Source organism: Toxotes jaculatrix, chromosome 20, assembly GCF_017976425.1.
Source record: "Toxotes jaculatrix isolate fToxJac2 chromosome 20, fToxJac2.pri, whole genome shotgun sequence".
Classification (NCBI taxonomy): domain Eukaryota; kingdom Metazoa; phylum Chordata; class Actinopteri; family Toxotidae; genus Toxotes; species Toxotes jaculatrix.
In genome coordinates this window covers 20,994,839-21,019,789 of record NC_054413.1, presented here as the reverse complement: position 1 = coordinate 21,019,789, position 24,951 = coordinate 20,994,839, and the positions used below count along the sequence as shown (strand labels likewise).

The 24,951-nt window shown below is 46.7% G+C and overlaps 4 protein-coding genes across 9 annotated transcripts; 2 read left to right on the top strand and 2 right to left on the bottom strand.

Moving 5' to 3' along the window:
* Positions 1-60: 60 nt before the first annotated feature.
* Positions 61-5,975, bottom strand: rbbp8 (retinoblastoma binding protein 8). Of its 2 annotated transcripts, XM_041065694.1 has the most exons (19): positions 5,793-5,975; positions 5,468-5,617; positions 5,330-5,372; positions 5,054-5,149; positions 4,890-4,981; positions 4,145-4,217; positions 3,598-3,779; positions 3,415-3,510; positions 3,025-3,098; positions 2,849-2,916; positions 2,425-2,647; positions 1,903-2,074; positions 1,709-1,797; positions 1,365-1,458; positions 1,081-1,227; positions 930-972; positions 687-774; positions 458-599; positions 61-334 (listed from the first exon to the last, which is right to left on the bottom strand). In XM_041065694.1, exons 2-19 carry the CDS (start codon positions 5,577-5,579, stop codon positions 234-236), a joined length of 1,935 nt encoding a protein of 644 aa, XP_040921628.1. In that variant the 5' UTR covers positions 5,580-5,617; positions 5,793-5,975; the 3' UTR covers positions 61-233. The 2 variants fall into 2 exon arrangements, with proteins under 2 accessions (XP_040921628.1, XP_040921629.1); XM_041065695.1 differs by lacking the exon at positions 61-334 and having other exon boundaries at positions 461-599; positions 687-847.
* A 278-nt stretch (positions 5,976-6,253) lies between these two features.
* fam168b (family with sequence similarity 168 member B) lies at positions 6,254-10,642 on the bottom strand. 4 transcript variants are annotated; one of them, XM_041065700.1, is made up of 7 exons: positions 10,525-10,642; positions 8,975-9,066; positions 8,797-8,880; positions 8,477-8,619; positions 7,988-8,186; positions 7,754-7,878; positions 6,254-7,664 (listed from the first exon to the last, which is right to left on the bottom strand). In XM_041065700.1, exons 2-6 carry the CDS (start codon positions 9,042-9,044, stop codon positions 7,766-7,768), a joined length of 609 nt encoding a protein of 202 aa, XP_040921634.1. In that variant the 5' UTR covers positions 9,045-9,066; positions 10,525-10,642; the 3' UTR covers positions 6,254-7,664; positions 7,754-7,765. The 4 variants fall into 4 exon arrangements, with proteins under 4 accessions (XP_040921634.1, XP_040921633.1, XP_040921632.1 ...); XM_041065699.1 differs by lacking the exon at positions 10,525-10,642 and adding an exon at positions 10,238-10,470; XM_041065698.1 differs by lacking the exon at positions 10,525-10,642 and adding an exon at positions 10,254-10,465.
* Positions 10,643-10,658: 16 nt separating this feature from the next.
* On the top strand, positions 10,659-13,755 carry fbxo45 (F-box protein 45). The gene is made up of 3 exons (XM_041065697.1): positions 10,659-11,384; positions 12,271-12,627; positions 12,765-13,755. The coding sequence occupies exons 1-3, from the start codon at positions 11,058-11,060 to the stop codon at positions 12,948-12,950; spliced, it is 870 nt and encodes a 289-aa protein (XP_040921631.1). The 5' UTR covers positions 10,659-11,057; the 3' UTR covers positions 12,951-13,755.
* Positions 13,756-17,384: 3,629 nt separating this feature from the next.
* On the top strand, positions 17,385-22,489 carry nrros (negative regulator of reactive oxygen species). Of its 2 annotated transcripts, none has more exons than XM_041066286.1 (3): positions 17,385-17,759; positions 19,514-19,628; positions 20,452-22,489. In XM_041066286.1, the coding sequence occupies exons 2-3, from the start codon at positions 19,527-19,529 to the stop codon at positions 22,405-22,407; spliced, it is 2,058 nt and encodes a 685-aa protein (XP_040922220.1). In that variant the 5' UTR covers positions 17,385-17,759; positions 19,514-19,526; the 3' UTR covers positions 22,408-22,489. The 2 variants fall into 2 exon arrangements, with proteins under 2 accessions (XP_040922220.1, XP_040922219.1); XM_041066285.1 differs by having other exon boundaries at positions 19,511-19,628.
* Positions 22,490-24,951: the final 2,462 nt, after the last annotated feature.

Sequence of the window (24,951 nt, the reverse complement as noted above, 5' to 3'; positions counted from 1 at the left end):
GGTCACTACGACAAACATCAGACCTGATGTACACAGTGTGTTTCAAGCTTTCACAGACGTGTAGTGAACTTTTATTTATCCAAAAATATTTCAATCATATAAAAACAGACACATTGACATGAGGCAAGAGGATGGAGTTTGTAGCCCTCAGTGAAAGTTCAGCCCAGTAACAGGTTTGTTGTTGATGTAGTTGTTGTGCTGTGAATCAGACAGTGCCACAGACACAGACCTCGTTAGCTCTCCTGCTGCTGTCTCTCGTTTGGGGAGAATAACGCATTGAGTGGTTGTCTCCTCCGTGAACGTGCCTGAGGATTCTTCTCTTCTCTGATATAACCTACAAACACGGAACAGTGTAAGTGACAGTGCTACGGTGAGACTTCCCTCTGTACACATCAGAACATGAAAGCAGTTTGACAGAGCATGTGGTTCACTGTCTGAGTTAAAACAGTTAAAATACCTCTTTCAACGCAGGTTTGTGTTGAGGGGAATCCGACTTCCCAGAAGTTTTCAGGAGTACAGGGAGGGATGTAAAGGAAACGGTGCCTCGAACATGAGGTCAGCTTCTTCTGTTTCTCCTCCTCTGGGAGATGAGCGTAATACTGGAAGAAAAAAAAAAAAAGACTTTAATTCAAAGTGTTAAAACATTGTCAGTCAGTTTTATTTAACTTCACAGTCCAAATACTCACTGTTTCACATTCCTTGCAGGTCGTGCCCTTCAGTTTTCTTCTCTCGTCTTTCTTGCGAACCACTGCCACATGTGCAAACGTCGGGTGTCTGATCCACAGAGAGAAACATGCAGATGAGTCTGGAGTCTAAACACTGCAGCCTGTCGGCTCTTTCCTCCCGTCTGTTCACCCAAAAACAAATGTACATGGATCAGTGATGTTAAAGCACCCACACTGACCACAGAGCAGAGCACTGAGACTTACTGAGCTTTACTCTGGCCTGAAGTGTTCTCAGGAGAACCCGGTTCTAATGCAGGAAACAAACAAGACCACAAACACAGGACAAGTTCAAGAGCTGACCTCTAATGACAAACACAGAAATGCTGGTCAAATTACATGGAGTCTGAAACCTTACCACAGTCCTCATCCTCGTCTTCCTCCTCCTCCTCCTCGTCACAGGCCTGGCTTTGGCCTAGGTGTGAACTGTTGCAGGACTTGTACTCCCCGTAAGCTGTGATGTCGAACATCAGGTCCAGACTGTCGTTTACCTTCACGCCGAGTCCTTGAACAGATGAAACAGCCAAAGTTTTAATCACAGCACGTCTGACAGTTAACACGTCAACATGTTATCAGACTCAGTATCATCTTGTGTCAGTAAAACATTTCAGTGAGCAGTTTTTCTAAAAGTCTTATATTTACCAGACACACTGTCCCTCCTGTCCTGCAGTACGCTGTGACTGACCCACGTGCAGTCGGTGTCTTCCAGTTCTCCAGGACACGGTTCCTCTTTTTCCTGAAACAGACCAAACCTGTGTCACGTTCCATCTGTTCAGTGTATCCAGATACATTTTTCATTTCACAGAAAAGCTGCATCATGAACCAGGACAGCAGTCGCAGGCTGAAGCTCCACTGCAGTGCCACAGTCTGCAGCTCTCAGCGGGAGCACGTTCCTCCAGCACTCCAGACGTTTGGCAAGAAAGATGAGAACAATGAGAGCTTCACCCACTGTGACTGTGGCTGAGCAGCAGGTCATGTGACTGTACCTCGTCTCCTCTCCACTCACTGTCATGCATGGACAGAGCGAGTGCAGGGTCAATGCTCCACATAGGCTCCACTCTGTGCTTCCTCTCAGCTGAGAAAAGACAGTTGGCACAAATTCAACTGATGATCATGAAGAAGAACTGTATAACCTTTGGTCTACAGCCAGAGAAAAGACAGCAGAGGACAGACATCTCACCGTCTTCTGCTTCATGCCGGTCATGTGAAGTGCTCAGATCCTGCAGGGGGTGTCTCTTCTTCCCAACACGTCCCCCATCTCCTTTAACCTTCCCGTTCGGCTTCTTGAAATCAGGACTTGCACAAGAAACATCTGGCCTTTGGCTGGAAGCCCCATTCTGGACTGACTGAACCTGTTAGAGGTTAAAGACAGTTTAAGAACATACTGAAGTATTACTCTGTCCCACGTTTCATTAACAGCTAAAAAAAAACTTTCCACACACTTTCCACACAGTCTAAAAAAAAAAGAAAAGATTTTGTTCAAAAGCTGAATGTGCTGAAAAACTTGGATCAACGTAAACAGGATATAGACGCCAAGACACAATGAGGTTCAAGCTCCACACCTGGAAATCACCTGCATTTCACCTGTTATCTGAACACACTGCTTTCTCTCACACACACACACACACACACACACACACACACACACACACACACACACACACACACACACACTGACAGGAGCCTTTCATACATCTCTAACCTTTCTGTCCAGAGGCTTCATGAAGCTTTGACTGCTCGAAGACGTGGACGTCTGTTTGGTCGGTTCAGATCGCACGTGTTCGCCCTCCCCCTCCTGCACTCCCGGCTCACTTTCCTCCTTCTTCCGTTTTGCAGTGTTAATGGATCCATCTTCTGAGAGCCTCTTGAGTCGGGGGAGAAGAGACGGCGACCTTTCTGTGCTCGAGTCCGGACTGTGGACCAGGCTGGACGAAGAGAGGAGGAGCAGAGAGGCAATAGGGCAGGAGAACCAACATGGCTGTGTCACTGGAACGGTTTCTCTTAGGCACCACAGTCTGAACATGGTGGCTGTGCATGTTTACGTGTTGACTGTTAAAACCACTACATAAAAGAAAAGAACATGCGGATTTGGATTTTTCAGGAGATGGAAGTGTTGTCAGCCTTACTTTAAACGAACGTTGTTCCTCCAGGGATTTTTTAAGCTGCGCTGCTGCCCTGCAGTCGTCTCGGTTTTCTGAGGAGACGAAGAGGAAGCAGAAGCAGAAGAGGAAGAGTTTCAGATTATAATTCAGTGTCACGCTTACATTAGTGATCAGACTGTGCCCGAACAAACTAAACCTACCACGTGATGCTTTTCAACAAATTCGAGGCCACAGGTTTCTGCGATCGCCTCTTCCACATCGTGATCCACGGCGTCTGAAACGATACAGAGACGCCTTCAACTCACGGTCACGACACCACAGTGACTGTCCACTGATCTGTGATGCTTCAGATCAAATGACAGCAGAGGGATTATGTTTCAGAGGCAGTTTATATTTTCATCAGCCCCTGTTGAGTAGAGAGTAGCCCTGTCTCACACCGGACTGTAATCAGAGCCGACAGGGCGGATTTTCCTGTGCAGTCCCACCATGTGGATTAAGCTGATATGATGGGTGTGTCTGTAAAGATGAATGTCAGTAATTCTATGCAGGAAATAATGATATCAGTGGAGTACAGTGGAGTCAAGACGTACTTGAGGTTTGGGATGTGTCCAGATCACATGTGTTGGGTACGAGCACTTCTGCTCTTCCAGGATTCTTGGAGGCATCGACAGGCTCCTTATTCAGCTCTGAAAACAGCAGCAGCACAGGTCAGAACACTCGATGCCTTCGGGCAGGTGCTTCACAAAGACGAGGTGGTGCTAAAGCAGACTGACCCCTGAACAGTGAGTTGTTGGCCTGTGGTAAAGGCAGCTCTGCATAGCGAACACGGCTGGCTTTGTCCGTCTTTTTCAGTTTCTTCAGTTTGTTTACCACGGGCAGCGAGCTCGGCAGGACAGGTGAGTCTGGGATGATGCCTTCCTCCTGGTCTGGGGTTGATGCCTGCTGGAGCTCTGAGCTGATAAAACAACACAGACACAGCAGCGTATAAGACAGAACTGGAACTAATTCCTGTGGAGAACACCACGGATTAAAAACTCAGCTTTAGCCATAAACCTGTCCACCAACACAAACGTACGGGGGACACCTGAAACCTGACCAGAGGTGAAACCACCAGTGTTTGTTTCAGCTGCAGGACCCACAGGGTCTGTAGTCATCCTGGTCCAGTTTTACATAACATAAAATATATAATATAACATATATATATATATAATATATACAAAATCTGGTGCATTTTCTTTATTTGAATGTTTTTACAATGCTAAAGACAAAGAGAGAATACAGCTCTGACAGCTCTGACAGACAGAGTGACGAAGACTTTACCCAGACATCTTTAATTTCTGCAGTTCATCGTGTAGTTTCCTGTTTTCATCCTCGAGGCTGTTTCTTTCATTCTCTGTAGAACAAATGACAAACAACAGAGGCCACATCACAGTTAACAACATGCAGCTGAGGAGCTGTGACAGATTTCACAGCTGCGTCTGTGTCTGTGTCTCTGTCAGGCTAACATGCTAACATCTGCTACATCAGAGGATCAATGATGAAGCTGTCTGGATCCATTTTCAGGGTGACACGGAGGTCTGTACAAAATTTCGTGCCGGTCGAGATTTTTCTGAGGATCAGTAAAAACTTTAACCTGCTGCTGTGGTTACAGGAAAAGTCAGGATTCCTCCTCTCAGCACCACCACTGTCTGTTTGTATATTTCAGTCTGCACTAAAATGAATCAGCAGAAAAAGACGCACACAGAAATCTCCAGGGTCACACAGCTACCAAGGCTAACCAGCTGGCTAACCAGGGAAGAAAATCTTCACAGGACACTTAAAGACCCGATGAACAGTTTAATGTAATTAGATGACTTTTATATCATTACATTACACGTCACATTAAACTACAGACTGCAGGTCTGAAGATTAACGTTATGGAAAAATCTTTTTGAATATCCTCTTTTATAAGAAATTCACCGTCAGTGCTTCACACTTGTGGACATAAACATGCTCCTTCTCTCTGTCTCACATCAGGCACAGTGTTAGTCTGTAGTTTGTCGTGGTTCTGTGCGAGTTCACTCACTCAGTTTCGTGATGAGGTGCAGATTCTGGTCCTGGATGTTTTTCAGGTTCTCCTCTAAGATGGTGCAGTGATCACACTCTCCTGCTCGGAGCCTGGAAACAGTGAACACAGCTGTTTGTCTTTGTTTCATATGATTCACCTTCACCTGTCCTGGGGGAACTTACCTGTCCTCCAAGAGACTGACGGCATCCTGCAGCGTTTTGTTTTGCTCCTTCAGCTGCTGGTTGCGGTTGTAAAACACCTCCAGCCTCTGAGCATCTCTGTGGAAAACAAGAGCAAAGTCAGTTTTAAAGCTGCAGAGATCGGACTGAATACGTTCACCGAAGATAATCCTGGTCTGTTTAAGATAAAACTGCTTTCACACACTGTTTTCTGCCGCTGGGGTTAAAGATGCTCGTGTTATTATGTTTTTAAAAGGCAGAGAAACACAATTTACTCACAAACAGCGTTCCTTTTTCAGCTTGCTCACTTTTGCCTCCAGTTCTGAAAACAGCAAGAGACGAACCAAACCCCACAGAAGATTTTAGTTTAGCATCTGACTCCTCTGCAGGCGACACATGCATCGTGGGCTCAGTTACCTTCAAGTGCGCTCTGGTGGCACTGTCCAAGCTGTCTCCACAAATCCTCAAAGAGCTCAGCTGGTCTGCTGGTCCCACTGCTGGTCCCACTGCTGGGGCCCGGGCTGCTCATCCTCCCTCCACTGCTACACACAGACGGCCTGCTGAGACCTGATCACGAAGACAGGACCTCAGACCACAGACAGCAGTATCACGGACAGTATCACAGACCGGAACACGGACAGTATCACGGACAGTATCAGTAGTAGCAGTTTCCGTGTTTTCTGTGTGTCAGTAACGAACAGACAGAACAGCCTACAGACATTTCCAGTATCGGTTCTTTTACCTTTCCTAACCGGTGAAGAATGGACGCTGCCGGCTGACGGACACACACCGGGGCCGGTGCTACACACACCGCTCAACACAGAACACACAGCTCGGTACGTTCATGGTCTGTACGCGTCGGTTCAGTTAAATCACACGAAGCTTTCCGGAGTTAACGCGACTTACACGGAGTCCGCCATGTTAACGTGGAGTCCCGAATCACAACAGACTCAAAACTGGCGCGTCGTGTTGCATGCTGGGAAGCCGCCTCCCCCTCCTTCTTCTTTTTCCTTCCTTCTTTCTTCTTCTGGTTCGATTAACGTCACAAACCAGCTTCTAGGTGCGTTACCGCCACCTGCCGGACAGTACCGGGGAACTGCAGATGCTCTTCGGTGCTGAAAATGTCAGTAAGGTAATAACTCATTATATATACAGAACATTTCCTGGGCAGGTACAATAACACAGGAAACACAGCTCATCCTTATACTGGTTTTTATTTTTGGTCTTTCTTTAGAATACAAAACAAGAACCAAAGTCACAAAAATAACATTTACAAAACAGATTATTTAACTGAGGTGACTGAGGCAACATAGAAAAGCTGAAACAGTGACACTGGTGGGTTAGCCTGGAGCCTTGAGGTAAAACAGCGAGCGATGTCAAAGGGTCAGTTCTCTACAAACTCTTTTGAATTAGTGCCTTCTCTCAGTGGTGCTATTCACAAATGGAGTCTAACCATGTCCCGGTGTCCTGCCTCGTCCACAGTTAGCAGTGGTTTGATGACACAGGGCTGCAGGGCTAAGGACAAACCGATCACCGAGACATGGAGGTCGAAAACTCAAAGCATGTCGCGCTGTATGGAACCATTTTAACGGTTTTTATTTTAGTCCTCTTTCACAGATGCGCACACACACACACACACACACACACACACACATGCTCAGTCAATGGGGGAAAATGAACTTTGCTCCCCATGAGGAATACTTGTAATAAGTGAATAATTTAAACACTGAAATCACCCGGTCGTGTTTCAGGCAGGAAAGAAAAGCTGCTTCAGACTTTTGGGAAAAGCTGATCCTCTTTCCTAAAACGTGCAGCAGAGCAGGAAAGTAAAACACTTACAGTGACTAAGTGTTGGAATGGCCGTCAGTCAGAGGCACAAACTCAAATCCCATCGTTCTCCTAAAATACAAAAACGGTAAGACATAACGCACACACTGCATCACTGAAAGAAATCATAAAAAACTAGCATCGCTTAACAAAACACAGCAGTGAAAACAGTAGAGTTTAGTCTGCACTGGACTGTGCAGGTATGTTTCTGCATGAACAAACATTTGTTGTCTTTTCTTCTTTCACATTTAAGACATGGTCAGTGGTGATTCAGCATTGCAGATTATTACTTTTTTAGTTCCTTTGGATGTGTGCCTTTTGTTGATTTTGCATCTGTCACAGCAGGTAGACCGAGCTAGCATTACTTCATATATCTATATATACACATGCATTCAACATCGTATGTGTTCCTCAAATAAAAACAGAACTATTCCAAACACTCCCTTTTCACCACCTAAGAGTTTTAGCTATAAAAACCTGCATGACAGTCCACAAAAGTTTGCATGGAGGCTTTGCTGTTCGATGTGAGATATGCAGCAGGCTGTAGAGGTGCTGGCGCTGGGGTGTGGCGTGGGATGCAGCTTTACTCTGTTAGGAGGGGGTCATGGGGACGGGCCTATTCTCCGCCAACTCCCTGTCTGAATGGGCCTCTTTCTATGTAGCTGGGTTTTAGATTCACATTATGCTGGAAGAAGAGTAACTGGTAGCAGACACTGGCAGAACAGGTCTTCACCAAGAGCAGAAAACACTGGAGTAGAGTGTGAATGCATATCTACCATCTGCTGACCTGCAGAGACAACCACACGTAGAAACACACAGTTTAAATCTGCAGGAACGTCTGGTGAAGTGTGTGTTAGAGCCACACGTCGTACTCACGCTTCCCTCTCTTCACCACTGCGGGGGCACGTAGCTGTAGCTGGGTGTGCCGGGGGGCCGGTACGTGGGCATCGTCACTGGGTGGGGGGCAACAGGCGCTGGTGATGGAGTTGTCAGCAAAGTTCCTGAGAAGTAGAGCGAACAATATTTCACTTGTAACCAACAGGGTTCGTTGGCATGGCGACCAACAGCCAATAAAAAACCTGATTAAACTGGTGAAACACTGTTTCTTACCAGCAGACATGGCCATGGTGGTGCCGGCTACCATTCCCATGGCGACACCGTTGGGGCGGGGAGGAGGGATGGGCGGGGCATACATGGCGGCAGGCATCCCGTTGGGCTGGACCACCGTTGTGTGATGAATAACGTGAGGCGGAGCAGCGTACAGCGGCTGTGTGTAGTACGTGCCTTGTTGTTGTGAGGGTATTAATGCCTGATCACAGAAGAAGAAACAGAAAACACTTCAAAGATGAGAAATTACAGCCTGAGACCACTCAGAGCCCAGGTCTGCACCAGAGCCCAGGTCTGCACCAGAGCTCAGGTCTGCACCAGAGCCCAGGTCTGCACCAGAGCCCAGGTCTGCACCAGAGCCCAGGTCTGCACCAGAGCTCAGGTCTGCACCAGAGCTCAGGTCTGGTCCGGACCAGAGCCCAGACCTGGTGCAGACACCAGGTCCGGACCAGAGACCAGAGCTCAGGCCTGTGGCAGCATAAACATACTGACCTGTGCATATGGGCTCTGTTGGGGGTAGGTGCTCCTGACAGGGTAGACAGCAGCAGGGTAGGGGCTGGGTGAGGAGGAGTATGGTGGGACAGTCCCCGTGTTGGGAGAGCAGGACATTTTGAAAGGCGTACCCGGAGCGTAGCCTGGAGTGGGAGAAGGACGCGTCACGTTAGTGCTGTATATTTTCAGACGTACAGTCTCTGGATGAGGAACAGCTGGAATGATCTGATGAGCTTTTTCATGTCACCATCAGCATCATCTCCCTCTGATGTGACTGTAAAACACAGACTCCAGTGGATTTCAGTAGAACACCTTCTTACCACTTGTGAAGGCTGGGTTCGCTCCGGCGTAGACACCGGGGGTGTACGCTGGAGCAGCTGCTGCGTAGCCAACAGGGAATCCAGCTGCCAGGACCACAGATGGAACAGAAGGTCAGTAGCTGTTACTCTTCTTGGTTTTAGAATATTTGCTTAAACACTACACAAACCATGAAGTTACCTGGGTAGCCGATTCCCTTAGTGTTGGTGAAGGGCACCCCTGCTGGTGCAGGGCTGTACACCGGATTCATGATGGTCACGTAGTCACAGATACTGCAACGACAGAGGCACAGACCACGTGAACGACTCATCATTCATGGTTCAAGCTTCTGTGATGAAGCCTGAGAGCAAACACAGCAGCAGGTATTTCTCTGTATGAACAGCTCCAACATCCAGCTGCCGACATTCTGATGGTCCACAGTGAAGACTAACCAGTCACTAACCAGTAAACCGTCACACTACACTCACTGATCCTAACAGTGTAACTTGGTTTGTTTGCCTTTTTCACACACTGACAGTACAACGTGCAGAACCAGAGGAAGCCCTGACCCCCTGACCCCGGGTCCACACGATGCTCGTCAGACCTGGACAGACCCGGTCTGTGTCCTGTCCTGGAGCAGTGAACCAAACACCATCACAGCACTTTACAAGTTTAAACAGCAACTGAAGGAGGCGCTGCTGTCTGTGCACAGACCACAGGACGGAGACTGACCCGACATCAGGGCTGAATCTTTATCGATTCACCTGATTGATCGATTATTGGGTTTGTCCATAAAATGTCAGCACACAGTGAGACAATGAACAAAGATCCTGTGAGCAGCTGGAAACAGATGTTTGATGTCGATCCATTAAATGATCAATTACCTAAAAAACTGTTGATTCATTTTTGGTTGATCAACTAATCAATGAATCGACTAACTGCAGCTGTAGCTGACATCAGAGCAGAGAGCGGACACCGCTCAGCAGGTTTATACCTGTATCCGGACATGAGCTGTGTCACCTGGGCCTCAACACAAAGCAGACAATAACACAACACAACGAAACGAACCGGTCTGCCAGAGACCACCTGAGACCGCCAGAGACCACCTGAGACCACCTGAGACCAAGCCTCCGGACAGACGCGACCACGCGCGGTGTTTTATTTACAGGTGGAAATAAAGATGGCAACCTGTCAGCGGAGGGACTGGAGAGGTCCGACCGGGGCCCAGCCCTCAGCCCGCGGTCAGCTCGGCACGTCTGCCACGGCAGGTAGGTTCGTGTGTCCACGCTGAACCTGCCGCTCACCTGTCCCACCGAGGAACACCACCGGAGCGTCCCCGGACAGCGGACAGATGAGGACAGCGCGTCCACAGGCCGCAGAGCACAGACTCCGCTGGGTCCCGCAGCGCGGCTGGTCCCAGCCGCACAGGTGACACACGCACCTTCCTACGCAGCTAAAACGCACCAGTAAGACAGAGTACCTGTCCCCGCCGGCCGTGTGTCCCGCCTCTCGGCTTCTGCTGTCAGGTGAGACGGAGCTGCTGCCGTCGCTTTGATCCCAGATGCTTCGCTGAACTCTTTTGAGCACCCCGCGTCACTTCCGAGTCGTGTCACGTGGTCTGCTGATATTTAGTACCACGGTTAGCTTTACCAGGTGGTCAGGTGACCTGTTTTCTTCCTCTGCGGTGCCTGTTTGTCTTTATTGAGGAAACCGTGTTATTTCTCGGAGCGGACGCAGCGTGTTAGTCTGACCCTGAGCAGACCGGAGCTCTGGATCAGAGTCCGGTCCCTGAGTCTGATCCGGATCCTCTGCGCCCCGTGTGTCCGGGGTCGGTACTCTAACGCGGCGGCACCGTACCGTCCGGGAGCCTGTCACTGCAACACCGAGGCAGCCCCAGCAGCTCTGCTGTGCGGTCCTGACAGGAAGTAAAACACATCTGACCTGAGGGAGGGGGGGTCTCTTTATGTGACAGCTCAGCCCCACCGGATTTATCCCGCTGCGGCCCCCGTCTGCAGCCACCCTCCCCGTTTACTCTGTAATGTCCGCGTCCCTCCGCCTGAAGCACAGGACAGGACAGTGTCTCTGCTCTTCCAGGACCTTGACGCATCGCCTCCATTCAGCCATTGTAGCGGGGGGAGCAGGCTCCGTACTGTTGTGGTTTCAGTGCGACCCGTGACTGATTTCACCGGGAAATGTCGCCGTGTGCCTCGCGTTAGGTTCCTTTCTTCGGTGTAAGCTCAAACTATTCTGTCGGCTGGCGTCGTCGGTGCGGAGCAGGGCTACGATGTCTGGAGCTGTCGGTGGCGGAGGAGGCTCCTCCTGTCTGGGCGCAGCAGCGGCGGCCAGTTGCAGCTCCGCCGGCTCTTCTTACGCCGCTGCGGCCGGAGGAGGCGCAGGGGTGGCCGGGAGGCTGCAAGCCCGGGTCCTGGAGCACATTTTCTCCTATCTGGAGCTGTCTGACTTGATGCGGTGCGCGCTGGTCTGCTGGCACTGGAACAATATCCTGGCGGATGAAAACAGCGAGGTGTGGCGCAGCCTCTCCAGCCGGACTCTGAGCGATGAAGCTCTGCGGTCTGACATCCTGTGCAACCTGCCCACCTACAAGGGGAAAGTAGGTTTACCATCATACCACTGCTGGGTCCGGGAGGGAGAACCCTCATTATTCATGAACTCCATTCGAAAATCTGCCGTTTTAGTGCGAACACCTTCAGAGAACGTGTCTGATAATGTGGTGAACTGCTCACCGTCTTCAGGACGAATCCACAGGCCACGGTGCTGAATACCTGAGCACCGTACTGATTCATACCCGGCCTTTTGTAAACAAACTCTAAGTCATGTACAAAATAAATGTTTATGTTTGCTGAACATCCGAATTAAATCGGCAGATTCTTAAAGGAGATTTGGTGTTTTTAGTCACATAAGCACCGGGGTGAGATTTAACAGGCTGAACCAGGTGTTTTATCCAGGTGCTTTAACCAGGTGCTTTTTGTTGTCAGTGGCACACATTAGGCCATGGGTCCACATTTTATCAGGCCACATTTGCATAACTGTTCACCACATGCAGGGAAATGGTAGAAAGTGAAATCTATTTTTTTAGAGCAGTCTCTGAATGAGACTGTCTCCCTAACCCTGTGCAGCAGCCTCAAGGAATCTTGGAGGTCCCTGGACCTCAGTTTGAAACCCTGATGCAGTTACAGTTCAGATTCTGTGCTTTAAAATGCCAAAATCCAGTTTGACGTTCTGGGTGAAATCGTGTTCTCTTTCTAAATAAATAACAGTCAAACCATGAAATTAATTATGAAACACCTTACAAACACTTTGAGCTCCAAAGCTCTGACTGGTGCAACACGTTTTGTCCATGGTGGAGATGCAGGAATCCATATCCATCCAGATGTTTACCAAATCTCTAAACTTCACCAATGGACACAATTACTGTACCAAAGACTCTGTTTCCTGTAACAGCTGTAAAATAACTGATCCATTTCCTGTCTCTACAGCTCAAGGCCTATCAACACGCCCTGAGTTCCCACGACTGCTCCCGCAATGTTTACGTGAAGAAGAACGGCTTCACCCTGCACAGGAACCCTATCGCCCAGAGCACGGACGGCGCTCGTGGCAAGATCGGCTTTTCAGAGGGGCGGCACGCCTGGGAGATCTGGTGGGAAGGCCCCCTCGGCACCGTGGCAGTGATAGGCATCGCCACGAAGCGGGCGGCGATGCAGTGCCAGGGCTACGTGGCCCTGCTGGGCAGCGACGACCAGAGCTGGGGCTGGAACCTGGTCGACAACAACCTGCTTCATAACGGGGAGGTCAATGGGAATTTCCCACAGTGTAACAATGCACCCAAATATCAGGTGGGAGCTGGAGCCATGTGTGCGTGTTACATGTGTGCTCGTCAGGTTGTAAATGATGTGGAAAGGTTTGCTCTGAACGTAGTTATTCTTTGGTCTTTGTTTAATCAACACAAACATGTGATGATGTCTGCCCACAGATCGGGGAGAGAATCCGGGTGATTCTAGACATGGACGACAAGACGTTAGCCTTCGAGAGAGGTTTCGAGTTTCTGGGAGTAGCGTTCCGTGGACTGCCCAAAGCCTGCCTGTTCCCAGCTGTGTCCGCAGTCTACGGCAACACCGAGGTCACCATGGTGTACCTGGGAAAACCTCTGGACGGCTAGAAGCAGAATAACACGTGCCACCATTTAAACTAACAGGCCACCGGAGAGTGCAGGACTTTTTCTGTCAAGAGTGCCAACCACCGAGGTGAAGTGGTCGTGTTTCTTCCAAACAAAATAACTATTCACGCACACAGAGAGAACTAATGGCATTTCTACTACAGCTGGACATGAACCCAGAGTCAGACAGACTACAGGGAGGGCGTGGGTCAGTCATAAACATGTTTCTGTATCAGTGTGGAAGTGTCCACTTTTACAGTTTAGCTGCTGGACATTTTTTTTATTTACAGGACAGGGGAACATAATTTAATGTCACGTGATTCAGTCGAACTGTGCTGAACATCCACCTGAGATTCTGCGTCTGTTTGAATGAGGCCAAATCTGTTCTGAACTGTGGCAAATACTTTAAGGCGTCATTTTAAAAGCGGCACAGTGGTTGTTGTGAATAGCTCCCTGTTGTGTGAGTGAATGGAAGCAGCTGACACTGGTGAACCATAATCACTGACTGGATTCTAATGGGTTTATGCCAAATCAATGTGACCTAATGTTGTAAGTTGATGAAGGCAGACCGAGGACGTGGGGACCAACTGTCACACATGTGCATGGACACGGGTGTATGGACTGAAACATTTGCCCTTTTAAAATACTCATCCAGTAATGGTGGAAACTAGACCTGCATCATGTTAACGTGTGTCCTTTTTAATGTGCTACTGTAGTATTACACACTATTTATTGGTTTTATCTATGGTACTGTTGCTACTGTATGGTTATAAGGCCTGAAAATAAAGTCTACATGTTGCCACTCTTAGAATAAAGATGGCTCAATGTTTGTGTTTTATACCCGGCCTGTTTGTCTGCGTTGTCACAGCTGTCCAGTGACGCCACGTTTCCAGCTGTATGAACAAATATGATATGATATGAACCAAAAACTACGGAACAACTCTAAATGAAGATCGTGCAGATGCTGAGCGGCCCTGCAGCAGCTTCACTGCAGTGACTGACCTCTTCACAGCGACAGCGCCGTGAAACCACGTATCTCCACATTCACTGATTCTGATTCTCCAGATGAGCTGATCCTCTGTGGGCTGAGAAATTCTCCTAAAATAACCAAATCATGCAAAATCTCTCCGAGCCCAACAAGCGCTGACGTTTTAGGGACAAGTGTCTTCCAAAGGACAGTGATGACCTGCGTATACAGTAACTGCAGTGGCTCCTGAACACTATCGATCTGATTACACAACACGCAGCACGACTTCACCTTCAGTTCACACATCACCCTGAAGGGGATGCAGCTTTTCATGTCTCGATCTTCATCACTGCACATGAACCACTGCTATACAGAGGAAATGTGTCCTCAGCTCTCGTCTTCACAGAGGACAGAGGAGTATAAACACACCTGACTTCCATTTAAAAGGCTGAGCTTCACAGTCATACTGCATTTTATAATATTTAATATAATAATGAACTTTGCTTCTCTTTTCTCATTGTTCTGAGCAGATACTGTCTTTATATTTATTTATATTTATTTATTCATCAGAGCGTATACTGTTAGAAATAGCTGAGGGTATTGTTTTCAGGCAGAGCAGCAGCCGATGCAGAGCAGCAGCCGATGCAGAGCAGCAGCCATGAGGATATTTCACTGAGAAAACCTAAAAATAACCTGAATCTCCACCTCTGGAATCAAAGCACTGTGTGGCACCATGTTACTCAAACATTCAGTCTATTTAAGCTTCACTGATCTTTTACAACATGACTGAAAAGGAGGGAACATGTCATCCACAGCAAGTGTGCTGTGTCTGCACAGGTAGACATGTATTTCACATAGCTCAGGATAAACCACCACCATGGGGAGGAGACTCCATGATGCTGGACTCACTGTCCTCCTGCAGTGAGACCTCAGGGCCATGGGACAGTCAGTGTTAAGAGCTCGGCCGCCTTATCTCGACCTCTTTGTCCATCTGAGTGTCTCCAAATTCAGTCTCTTCACTTTCCTGTCATTCTGTCCTGCTCTGACCCAGCCTGTCAATCAGTGTCAGTCTCTGCACCTTTGACTGTCTCTAACCCTCTGTCTCAGATGGACTTCGTTCCCATTTATTGATCCTCAACATCCATATGAAAAGACACAGGCAGGGCGGCTGCTGTCGTCCAACAGAACCTGGGTTTTTAAGGTGCACATTTGGAAAACGTTGCTAAAATGAGTGTCAGTAGAAATGGAGACAGTCTAAGTGAATGTGTGGTCTTTCTGTGTGTCTTTTTGTGGGACTGTCAGACTCAGGTATCTCAGCAGCTAAAGGATGGATCACTGTGAAGTTTGGAATCTGAATCCACAATGAGCAGAGGATCATCTCTCATCAGAATGAGTAACAAGGTCTGAAATAAATTCTCCAAGTTCTTCTAAAACCTGGTAGGAAGGGCCAGGTGGTCTGCAGAGTACCACAGGACGGACTGGTCAGAACCTGCTGTCAGCAGTTTAGAACTGATGGAACGGGTTTTAATACGAGAGCCTCAGAAGAGTTAAACGTAATATCAGTTCCATCAGCGTCAAACTGAAAACAGATGTGTAGATTAGGGTGAAGCATTTTATTTCAGGCTGTATCAGTATCAGAATGAGCCAAATGTACAACATCAAATTCAAAATGAGAAATCAATGTGCACATGACATTAGATTCCCGTCCCTTTGCCCGTATATCTTTACATCATGAATTAAAATTCCTCCATGTTTCCTGCAGAGTTATGTGTAATACACTGTGTTTCCACCAGAGGGCAGTGATCATCTTGTGTATGTTACGCAAATAACAAGCCCAAAAATATGTGCCCTAAACCGCAGAGCAGCCTGGTCATGTGCAGTGTGAAGTCGAGAAGATGGAGGGTTTCCACTCTATGTTTGATCATATACGTCGTATCATGTAGGTTTTTTTTTAAACTGCTGTTTTCACCGACGTTTAAAATACTGAAGTAACATGTTTGAAAGACTGTGACATTAAAAAAACACCAAACCTGAGACACTGAGAATTCATCCTCAGGTTGGTAGTAGCTCATTGATGTGATGTTGTACTGCAGGGTATGAGCCCCCCCCCCCCCCCCCCCCCCGTGGGACTTCACACCAACCCCTCAGTTCTCAAAAATAGAATGCAAATATTCAAACTGTACCATGTGTTAATGAGGAATCAAGTCCTGAAACAGACAAAGAATAGTCACCAAATTTCTCACTTGTGCACGTGTTCATGCTGCTGCTCAGTCCGGTGGACGAGGACATGCTGATAGACTGAGTGTGTGTGGAGCTCTGAGGCCTAACAAACTGCACAGGGATTCTTCTGCCTCATGAAAAGTTTGAAACTTGCACCTTCCTGATTACAGCAGCAGGGTTCTTCTTCTTCTTCTTCGTGTTTACTGCTGCATTGTTGTGTTTGTTGATTCATTGGCAGGAACATGTATCGTGACACCTATGTGCATGTGTGTCTTTCTTTGTGTGCACAAGAACAAACAAAACAGGGGCCCACTCACAGACACACTGCTCCATAGCACCTTTAAGATTTTAGATTTTCCAGGTGAAATATTCACTTTTATTTGCTGATGGCAGCAGAGAGATGATATGAAATGAGAGCAGAAGGACACGTAACAAAGGTCACACCTGGAGCTTTAAACCCTCAGCCACGTTCTTCTTCTGTGGTGTCCTTTTTAAAGTTGCCAGTGTTCTGCCGTACTGCTGCCCCTCCTGGTCACAGGATAAACTGCAAGGGTTTGTGGGGACAAAGTTTATGTGTAAAACTTTAAAGTTAAAGTTTATGTGTAAAAAGTTGGTGGAGGACGACAGTGAACACAGGCCACTTTATCGTTGTTTGTACAAACAACTGATGGCTCTCTTTCTTTCTCTGAGGTTTTCATTCAGTCAAGTGAATAAGTCTCAACATGGACTCAAACTTACAACAGAGTCAGAAGTGAGAGCTAGAGATGTCCAGTGTGAAAACAGGAAGGACTCACTAACAAATCAACTCTCCAAGGACAGGACCATCACTTCCTGTTTCCTAATTCCCTATTCTTGCACACAGGGCAACTACAAGGTAGATACGAGTTCAGAAATGGACTCAACCAAAAAACAAAATAGAAGTTACGGTGCATTCAGCAGCTGGACCACATGGAAAAGAGATGGAAGAGGACACAGTGTTAGTGAAGGACCCTGAAGGAGCACTAGTTACTGTGATATGATTGGTGGCATCCATCAATCGTCCCCTGTCTCATGTTATTTGGTCCAGGAGCACTGCGACCCTTCAGTCCATTACTGTCTTGAGTAAACACACAGCTGAGTGTCTCTTTGTGTGTATATGTGTGTTTTGTAATGGCTGTTGCAGTGACAGGCCAAAATCAGGCAGGAAGGGTGTGTGTGTTGAGTGGTTTCCTCTCTTGTTGGTTGACTGATCAGAGTGAGCTGAGGGTGTGAAGGGTGTGTTCTCGTTGGGTTTTTGTGGTAGCAGTTGTGCTACCAACCTTAGTTGTCTTCACAGCAACATTACTCTGATGGCGTTGAGGAGGAAAAAAAGTGCAGTGCTGGTAGAAAGCTGTTAAGCCTGCACTCGCCTTCCTGTGGCCCCAGGCTTGAGAACCTCTTTCTGACTGCAGCTTGTCCATGTGACTTGGTTTCCGTTGCCTGCCTGCTTCCGTGAATAGTAAAAGAGGCATCAGTGTTTCAGTGTGCGCAGAGGAAGGCAGCTGAACTCCACACACAAGAACACACTCTGCAACAGCGAGTCAACCAGCGATATGGTCAGGAGAGCAACCATCAGTGGCTTGGGAAATCTACACCTAACCACCAGAGTAAGTAAAAACTCTGCGCACAGATCTAACACTGCAGCATGCACTGATGCTGTGACTGCTACAAGAAGCAAACTGCATGTGACTAAATTAAGAATCCTGAATTTAAACGTGTTTTGTCTTTCGTCTGTTTGAGACACTGACCAGCGGCGAATGCTGCCAGCTCTGTGTGGGCTGTCACAAAGACTCTTCTTATGAATGTCAGCGTAGAAGAATCGTTTTCAGAACATCTGTATGTCATTTAGCGTCTGAACAGCATTTTCTGGCACATTGATTAAGTTAATAATCTGAAATCAGCATCACAAAAGCTGCATAATTCTTCTTTATCAGTCTGATGGAGCTGCTCATGTTGCATTAGAATAATGCTGCTTGAATTGTGGATTTAAATCTTTTTAACATCTACTTTAAAAAAAAACAAATGGCACAAAGTCATTTTAATGTAATAATGCAGATTTTTACTTTCAGTTCATAGCTCTCAGTATGATGTGAACATATCACATCTTTCTATTGTTATTATCCATCAAATGAGCTTCATAAAGTCCAGGACATTTTGCTAAATGTCTTTTCTGTGGGCGTCTCTTCCCCTGAACAACATAAAAGATCATAATAACTGAATAGTGTTGTGAGTTGTGCACAGCGATGTAGTTTATCACTGTCAGATGAGACTCGCTGATACTAAATATTTATTAAATATTTATTTAAACTGCAGTAAAGCACAGAGACAAAGTGCTGTTACAGAAAAATGATTATACGAAAGAAAAAAGACTGTCAGGGGTTTTAAGGACCCCCCCCCAAAAAAACCCTCAATAACCAACATTATCAAAACACATTTACAACTGAAATGCTAAATGTCTGTGTTGTGATTTCCACCAGCACTTGAACACAGCATCTGTTGATCTGTGCGAAGCTGGAGATGAGAAAAAGTCTCCAAAGTCCACATGCAAATGAAAAACCTGGTCCGAGTGAATCAGGTGATCTGGTGATCACGCATTTAACAACAGCGTCTCAGATCTGTGAAGTCAAAAATCTGTTTGTAAAATATGAATATTGATTCAGGATGTGATGTTTGTATTGTGTTGAGATTACCTGGTATTTGTGTGTGGACTGGAACACAAACCACAAATAACTGTGCACATCTGTAAATCTCATTTTTCATTCGAAGATCATGTGACAGTCGTTTGTGAGCATTTTGAGTTCACTTTCTCTCCAAACACTAAAACAGAAAGATGAAAAGCATGTGCGTGTCATAAAGGAGCACGAGGCCTCCATGTTCAGTGTGTGTCACTCGGCAGTTAGATCTGAAATCAGCGTCCAGCTGCTCCTCTCAGGACAAAACACGATATTACTGAGAAAACGTTGACTCAGTTTCACCAGGATCCAAATCAAAAACCTAAATATATAACATTTACCAAACGATCAGGATCGTCCTCATACTACAGATACAACATGAGAGACATTTGAAGTGGACACACAACTCACACACGTGTCCAGTCGTCATTAAAGCTACAGAAATGTGTTAAAATAATCAATTAAAAGTCACAGCATGAACGTGAGTTTGGCTCTGAGCCGTTACAGTGTCGTGTTTTATGAATGTAAACGTCTGTGTCCGTCCCCTTTGACCCCCACACTTCACTGTCCAGCTGAGAAACAGACAGAGGACATGTCTGAAGACATGGCACTCATGTGAATCAGAGCAGACAGGTCTTCATGTTTTAAAGGTAACACGCTAAATTTCTCTCTCCTTCTGTGGTCAGCAGTGAAGATGTTAAGATGCCAGTCCACGGCCTCACTCCCATCCTGCTTTGCTTTTTGCCCGTGTGGATAATCCTCACACCGATCTGCAGTCATCCGCCGCTCAGCCGCTGTCAGCTGGTAAGACGTCTGTCTGTTACCGGACTCAGTGAAAGCTGAGGAAGGTCTGAGGACCAGCAGACGGAGCAGTGTCTCTGTGGGGCCTGTCGGTCTGTGTAAAAGATGGAAGGGTTAATGATCTAGTTTCAGGGAGAAAAGTTTCCCGACACAGTCGAGATAAAAGTTTTTTTGGTTTTGTCATCATTACACATCAGATGTTCTGAAAACACGTGAAATTAAAAAAACTTTTCCCACTTTGCCTCATTCATTTACTAAATAATCATCAAAGCTGATAGTGAGAAGTTAAATATTAAATATTAATTAAGTTAAATATTAGACTAATCAGTCATTGTTGTGCTAATACAGCCCACTCTCTAACAGGGCCTGCGTACGTAGGGAAAAAGAAATCAGCTGCTTTATTAAAAGTGAACGAGTGAAAACGAGTGAAAGCGATAAAGTCTCATAGTGAGTGTTAACATGTGCAGCTACTGTCTGAGTGTGTTTAAATCCTTTATTCTGGACTGTCCCTGTCAATCAAAGAGCAGTGCTCATGGTAAACCGAGGCCCCGTCCAATCAAACACCCTGTGAGGCCGTACGCAGGCACAGTGCTGCTTCCCTTCCTGAAGCTGCTAAAATCATCAGCTGACAAGATGAACAAGCTTCTCCAGGAATAAAATGCCCTGATGCAAAGTGTAGGAAATGCACATGGAGTGACCATGTTAAGGCCAGGGCAGATTTGTAAAAGAAAACAAATTCATAAATCCAGTTTCTTTGGGAAACTCTCACAAACAGAAAAACACTGACACACAAACCTGATGTTCTGTTCTGTCCTTTTCTCTGCAGATACAACAGAGAACAGCTCAGTGCAACAATGCCAAGCTGTCGTCTGTGCCCTCAGGACTACCACACAACATCGAGGAGCTTCAGCTCAACTACAATCACATTCAAACACTACAGGACGACTCCCTCTTCCGTTACCCTTCACTGCGCAGCCTGAGCTTAGCTTGTAACAGTTTGGAGAAATTAGATTCAAACACTTTTCAAGACTCAAAGTTGTTAGAAAGCCTCAATTTAGCAAATAACAATCTTTATATTGGCTACCTACAAACCAGCCACGCATTAAAGAAGCTACCGGGTCTCAGAGCTCTCGATCTGTCTGAGAATCACCTTGAGGATGAAATGGTTGCCACTCTTTTACAAAATCTGACATCCTTAGAGTACCTCAACCTTTCCGGAAACCTCCTGCGGAGACTCGACGAGACCTCGTTCAGGGACCTTCACCAGCTCCGAGAGCTCGACCTGCAGAGGAACATCATGTTTGAGATCGACGGCGCCTTCGACAACAATCCCAAGCTCCAGCGGCTCAACTTGGCCTTCAACTGCCTGCCGTGCCTAACTGACTTCCACATGACCCAGCTGGTGGTCCTCAACACCAGCCACAACTTAATCGAGTGGTTCATCTCCAGACAAGACCTCAATGACACTTTCCAGCTGGAGACACTTGATCTATCAGATAACAAACTGCTCTTCTTTCCCTTCTTGCCCAGCCATAGTAACTTAAGAAACCTCTACCTGTCCCACAACCACCTACGGTTTTACCAACACTTGACAAACAATGACACGTTCCCGAACTCAACTACAACTGTTGAGTTCTACAACCTGAAGAAGTACCAGGACAACGTGACTGCTCAGTTGTGGGATGACGATTTTCACGGTGACGTCTCCTCTATGGAGATTTTGGATCTAACAGGAAATGTGGTTGATTATTTTCCTCAAGGATTCATCCGGAAAATGCAGACCCTGTCCAGACTTCGAATTGGCACAAACTGTCTGGAGACCTTAAATCTAAGTTCTGAACAGTTCTCTGGCAGCTTGTACGAGTTGGATGTCAGCGACAACAGGCTGAACCAGATCGTAGCAGATGAAGGTGCGCTGGGGACTCTGGGAAATCTGACGTACTTTAACCTGAGCCTGAATGATCTTGAGTTCTTACCCTCGAGATTGTTTTCCTCACTGCCAAGCCTCAGGTCGGTGGATCTCAGCTATAACAACATTGACATCTGTCATTCTGATGAAGCTGAGATCAGCACAGACACTATCTCAGCTTGTGTGGTTTGGAAAAATGTTGTGTCCCTTGAGCAGCTTTACCTTAAAGGATGCAACCTGAAAACAATTCCATTGCCTGCGTTTGCAGGGTTGTTGCTAACACACCTCGAACTGTCAGATAACCCAGGACTCACTGTCCAACAATCAATACAAAGTCTCAGCAGAACTTTACAACATCTAGGTTTAGGAAACACTCACATACAAGACTTTGACTTTTCCAGCTTCACACGTCTGAAGTTTTTAAACATTTCGTGGAACTCTCTCGCCCATCTTCCCCCTTCGCTCCTGAGCCTGGACCTGAAAATGCTCGACTTGAGGAACAACGAACTGTCCACTATCCCCTCAGGTCAGGCTAACACATTAGCTACAAAACTCCACACCGTTTTCCTCACAGGAAATCCATTCAACTGCTGCCAAACAGAATGGTTCAGGACGTTTGAAACAACAAAGACAATCAATGTGGTCGGACTCTCGGACATCGAATGTAAATATCCCAGCCCCCAAAGAGTGCAGCACTTAGACTCCTCTGTGTGCTGGGAAGAAGGTGGAGAATCTGTATTCTGGTTCCTTCTGCTTTTTGTACCCATCTGTCTTTTCTTTGTGGGCGTTTCAATTATTGTTCTTCTCAGCTTCAAGCCCAAAATGCTACAAAAATCAATCAAAAAGAAGTGTTTAAGGCCGACATCCTACTAATACTTTATAAACAGACCTGTATTCTGTACAGTACATGTTTGAGAGATGTAACTGAATGTATGAAATAAATATGTAAACAACAGGGCATTCAGTTTTTCACGTTGCTGTATTTAGTTCATTGAAGGGCGGTTAGAAACCAGTCCCCGATCCTGATACCCTGATGTAAAAATGTGGCTGTGTTCTTGTGGGTGTGTGTGTGTGGCTGTATGTGTGTGTGTGTGTGTGCGTGTGTCAGCGTATGCAGAAGTAATGTGATGCAAGCTGTTGCTATAAGCAGCAGAGGAAACATGAAATTTCCTGTTTTGCTAAGATGTGCAGCAACTGCCCAGTTCTGTATCTTGAAGAGGAGGGGTTTGAGGTTTCCTTCCCATCAGTGACACTCAGACGAAACATCGACATGAAATTCCAGTGGGCCGGTTCTCATGAGCAGATGGTTTGGACCCAGATACTGGTACTTTTCTTCTACTCTGCTGTGTACAAGACAGTGACAAGCCACCGAGTTCAAACAAATGCCTGCAGAGACCATCATGAACAGAACATCTTCAAACAGGGGACAGCATCAGCCGTGCACGGCGCAGAGTGGAACAACAGTTCATTTCTAACCCTTTGTGTGCATGTGTGTAACTGCTCAGGAGAGAGAAGGCTGGTAGATCAGTGTATAGCTCAGTGTGCAGATCAGTGTGTGCTGTGTTGGAGGCCTAACCAGAAAGTAACCAAAATACCGCTGTGGTGATGCTCAGGGTCATGGTGGTTGGAACATAAAAAGAGAAACCGGAGCGAAGCCTCGTTAAAGCCTCAGAACACCATCATTTTTACATATCTCGTACAACTCGAAGCGGCCAGTCAGCGAGTTAGAGGCTGAAAACACGAGAGTGAGTTTCTGTTGTTCTCCTGCAGGACACAGAGGACTTTTATAAGCAGGGTCAAAAAAGACATACAGTCAACTCAGGGCAGCAACTGATGAGACATGAAGGCTGAAGGATTTTCATTTTCTACCAAGCACTAACCACCATTCAGTTATTAATAAGCAATGTGAACTATGACTCATCGTGCTCCACTGGCTTCTTTAAGAATCTTGAAACCAGTGTAAGTCTGCTTTGAAACAGAACTACTAGCAGATATTAAGTTTAAGGGTGCAAATTGAGGTTTTCAGTTTCAGTCAGGAAATGAGCAGCAAGTGATATGAAGATGTAAACTTATTGGAAGCAAGAGGTGGCTGTGGAACGATGAAGAGCTGACCACAGAGGGAAAGAACTGCGAAAGACAAGAAATCATCTTTGCCACTGGTCACAAACTGATGACCAAGAAGAATTTGGTTTGATTACTCAACTATTTTAGGTCAGGAGTCAGAGAAGTCAGGGGAGTCAGAGGAGTCAGAGGAGTTAGAGGAGTCAGGGGAGTCAGAGAAGTCAGGGGAGTCAGAGGAGTCAGGGGAATCAGAGAAGTCAGGGGAGTCAGAGGAGTCAGGGGAATCAGAGAAGTCAGGGGAGTCAGGGGAGTCAGAGGAGTCAGGGGAGTCAGAGGAGTCAGAGGAGTCAGAGGAGTCAGGGGAGAGCTGCTCTCCTCTGACCTAAAATAGTTGAGTGGAGCAGGTCAGGGGGCTTTCACCCAACATGGCAGCCAACCCTGGATCACGGTAACTACCTTCACATGGCGTGTGAACACACTCGATGTCACACTCAGAGGGGGGACACAACTGAACACATACACGTGATGAATGACAGGAGCACACTGACAGGTTGGACACAGCAGACCTGCCAAACACACAATGATGCAGCAGATTTGTCTTTGGAAAACAGCTCGGCTGTGGTTATGGGGTCTGTGCTTGAGGTGAGTTACCAAATATACACCACAATACGCTCAAGCTGTGCGGCTGAGTGAGGAGCAGCGTTTTTTTCTAAAGCAGTGGTCACAGTTTCTCACAGAGGAGTGCGAATGTGAATGGAGAAGTGAAATTTGGCCTCAAGTGGTCAAACAAGATTAATCTGAGTAGCTTCCTGACTACAGCTGTGTGTGTGTGGATTCTTCATACCAGAGGCTGTCTGGGTCACGTGTGGACTATATGTGAAAGCACATTAGTTCCTGATGGCAGCAAGTTGGTTTGCTGGTGGAGACCTGGTCTGCAGACAAAGAGGTGAAGTGTGTTTGTACAGACGATTTAAAGCTGAATGGTTCAAGATAAATGTCACAACAAAATAAGGGACAGCAGAGAGCTCTGTGGACCTCCTGCTTTCTGTCCTGAGCTGCCGCGTGAACTGTGGGACCTTATATACACAGGTGGGAGCCTGTCCAATCAGTTCAATTTACCACAGGTGGACTCCACTCAGGCTCTCCACAGAAGTCAGGGGTAATTAAAGCAAACAGGAAGCAGCTGAGCTGAGTTTGGAGAGTCACAGCAAAGAGTCTGAACACTTTGGTAAAGGACAGATTTCAGTTTTTGACTTTAAAAGAAAAAAACAAACCCCAACATAAAACATTTTCACTCTGTCATCATGGTTGTTGTTGACAGTTTTATCCATTTCAAATGAAACCCACAGCACAGGG

Coding starts and splice junctions, on each gene's coding strand:
- rbbp8 (XM_041065694.1), bottom strand. CDS start 5,579: ATGAGCAGCCCGGGCCCCAGCAGTGGGACCAGCAGTGGGACCAGCAGA. Junction 5,373..5,467: donor CCACCAGAGCGCACTTGAAG/GTAACTGAGCCC, acceptor TGCTGTTTTCAG/AACTGGAGGCAAAAGTGAGC. Junction 4,218..4,889: donor GCACCTCATCACGAAACTGA/GTGAGTGAACTC, acceptor TTTGTTCTACAG/AGAATGAAAGAAACAGCCTC.
- fam168b (XM_041065700.1), bottom strand. CDS start 9,044: ATGAATCCGGTGTACAGCCCTGCACCAGCAGGGGTGCCCTTCACCAAC. Junction 8,187..8,476: donor AACAGAGCCCATATGCACAG/GTCAGTATGTTT, acceptor TTCTGTGATCAG/GCATTAATACCCTCACAACA. Junction 7,879..7,987: donor CACCATGGCCATGTCTGCTG/GTAAGAAACAGT, acceptor TCTACTTCTCAG/GAACTTTGCTGACAACTCCA.
- fbxo45 (XM_041065697.1), top strand. CDS start 11,058: ATGTCTGGAGCTGTCGGTGGCGGAGGAGGCTCCTCCTGTCTGGGCGCA. Junction 11,385..12,270: donor TGCCCACCTACAAGGGGAAA/GTAGGTTTACCA, acceptor CTGTCTCTACAG/CTCAAGGCCTATCAACACGC. Junction 12,628..12,764: donor ACAATGCACCCAAATATCAG/GTGGGAGCTGGA, acceptor GTCTGCCCACAG/ATCGGGGAGAGAATCCGGGT.
- nrros (XM_041066286.1), top strand. CDS start 19,527: ATGCCAGTCCACGGCCTCACTCCCATCCTGCTTTGCTTTTTGCCCGTG. Junction 19,629..20,451: donor CGCTCAGCCGCTGTCAGCTG/GTAAGACGTCTG, acceptor TTTTCTCTGCAG/ATACAACAGAGAACAGCTCA.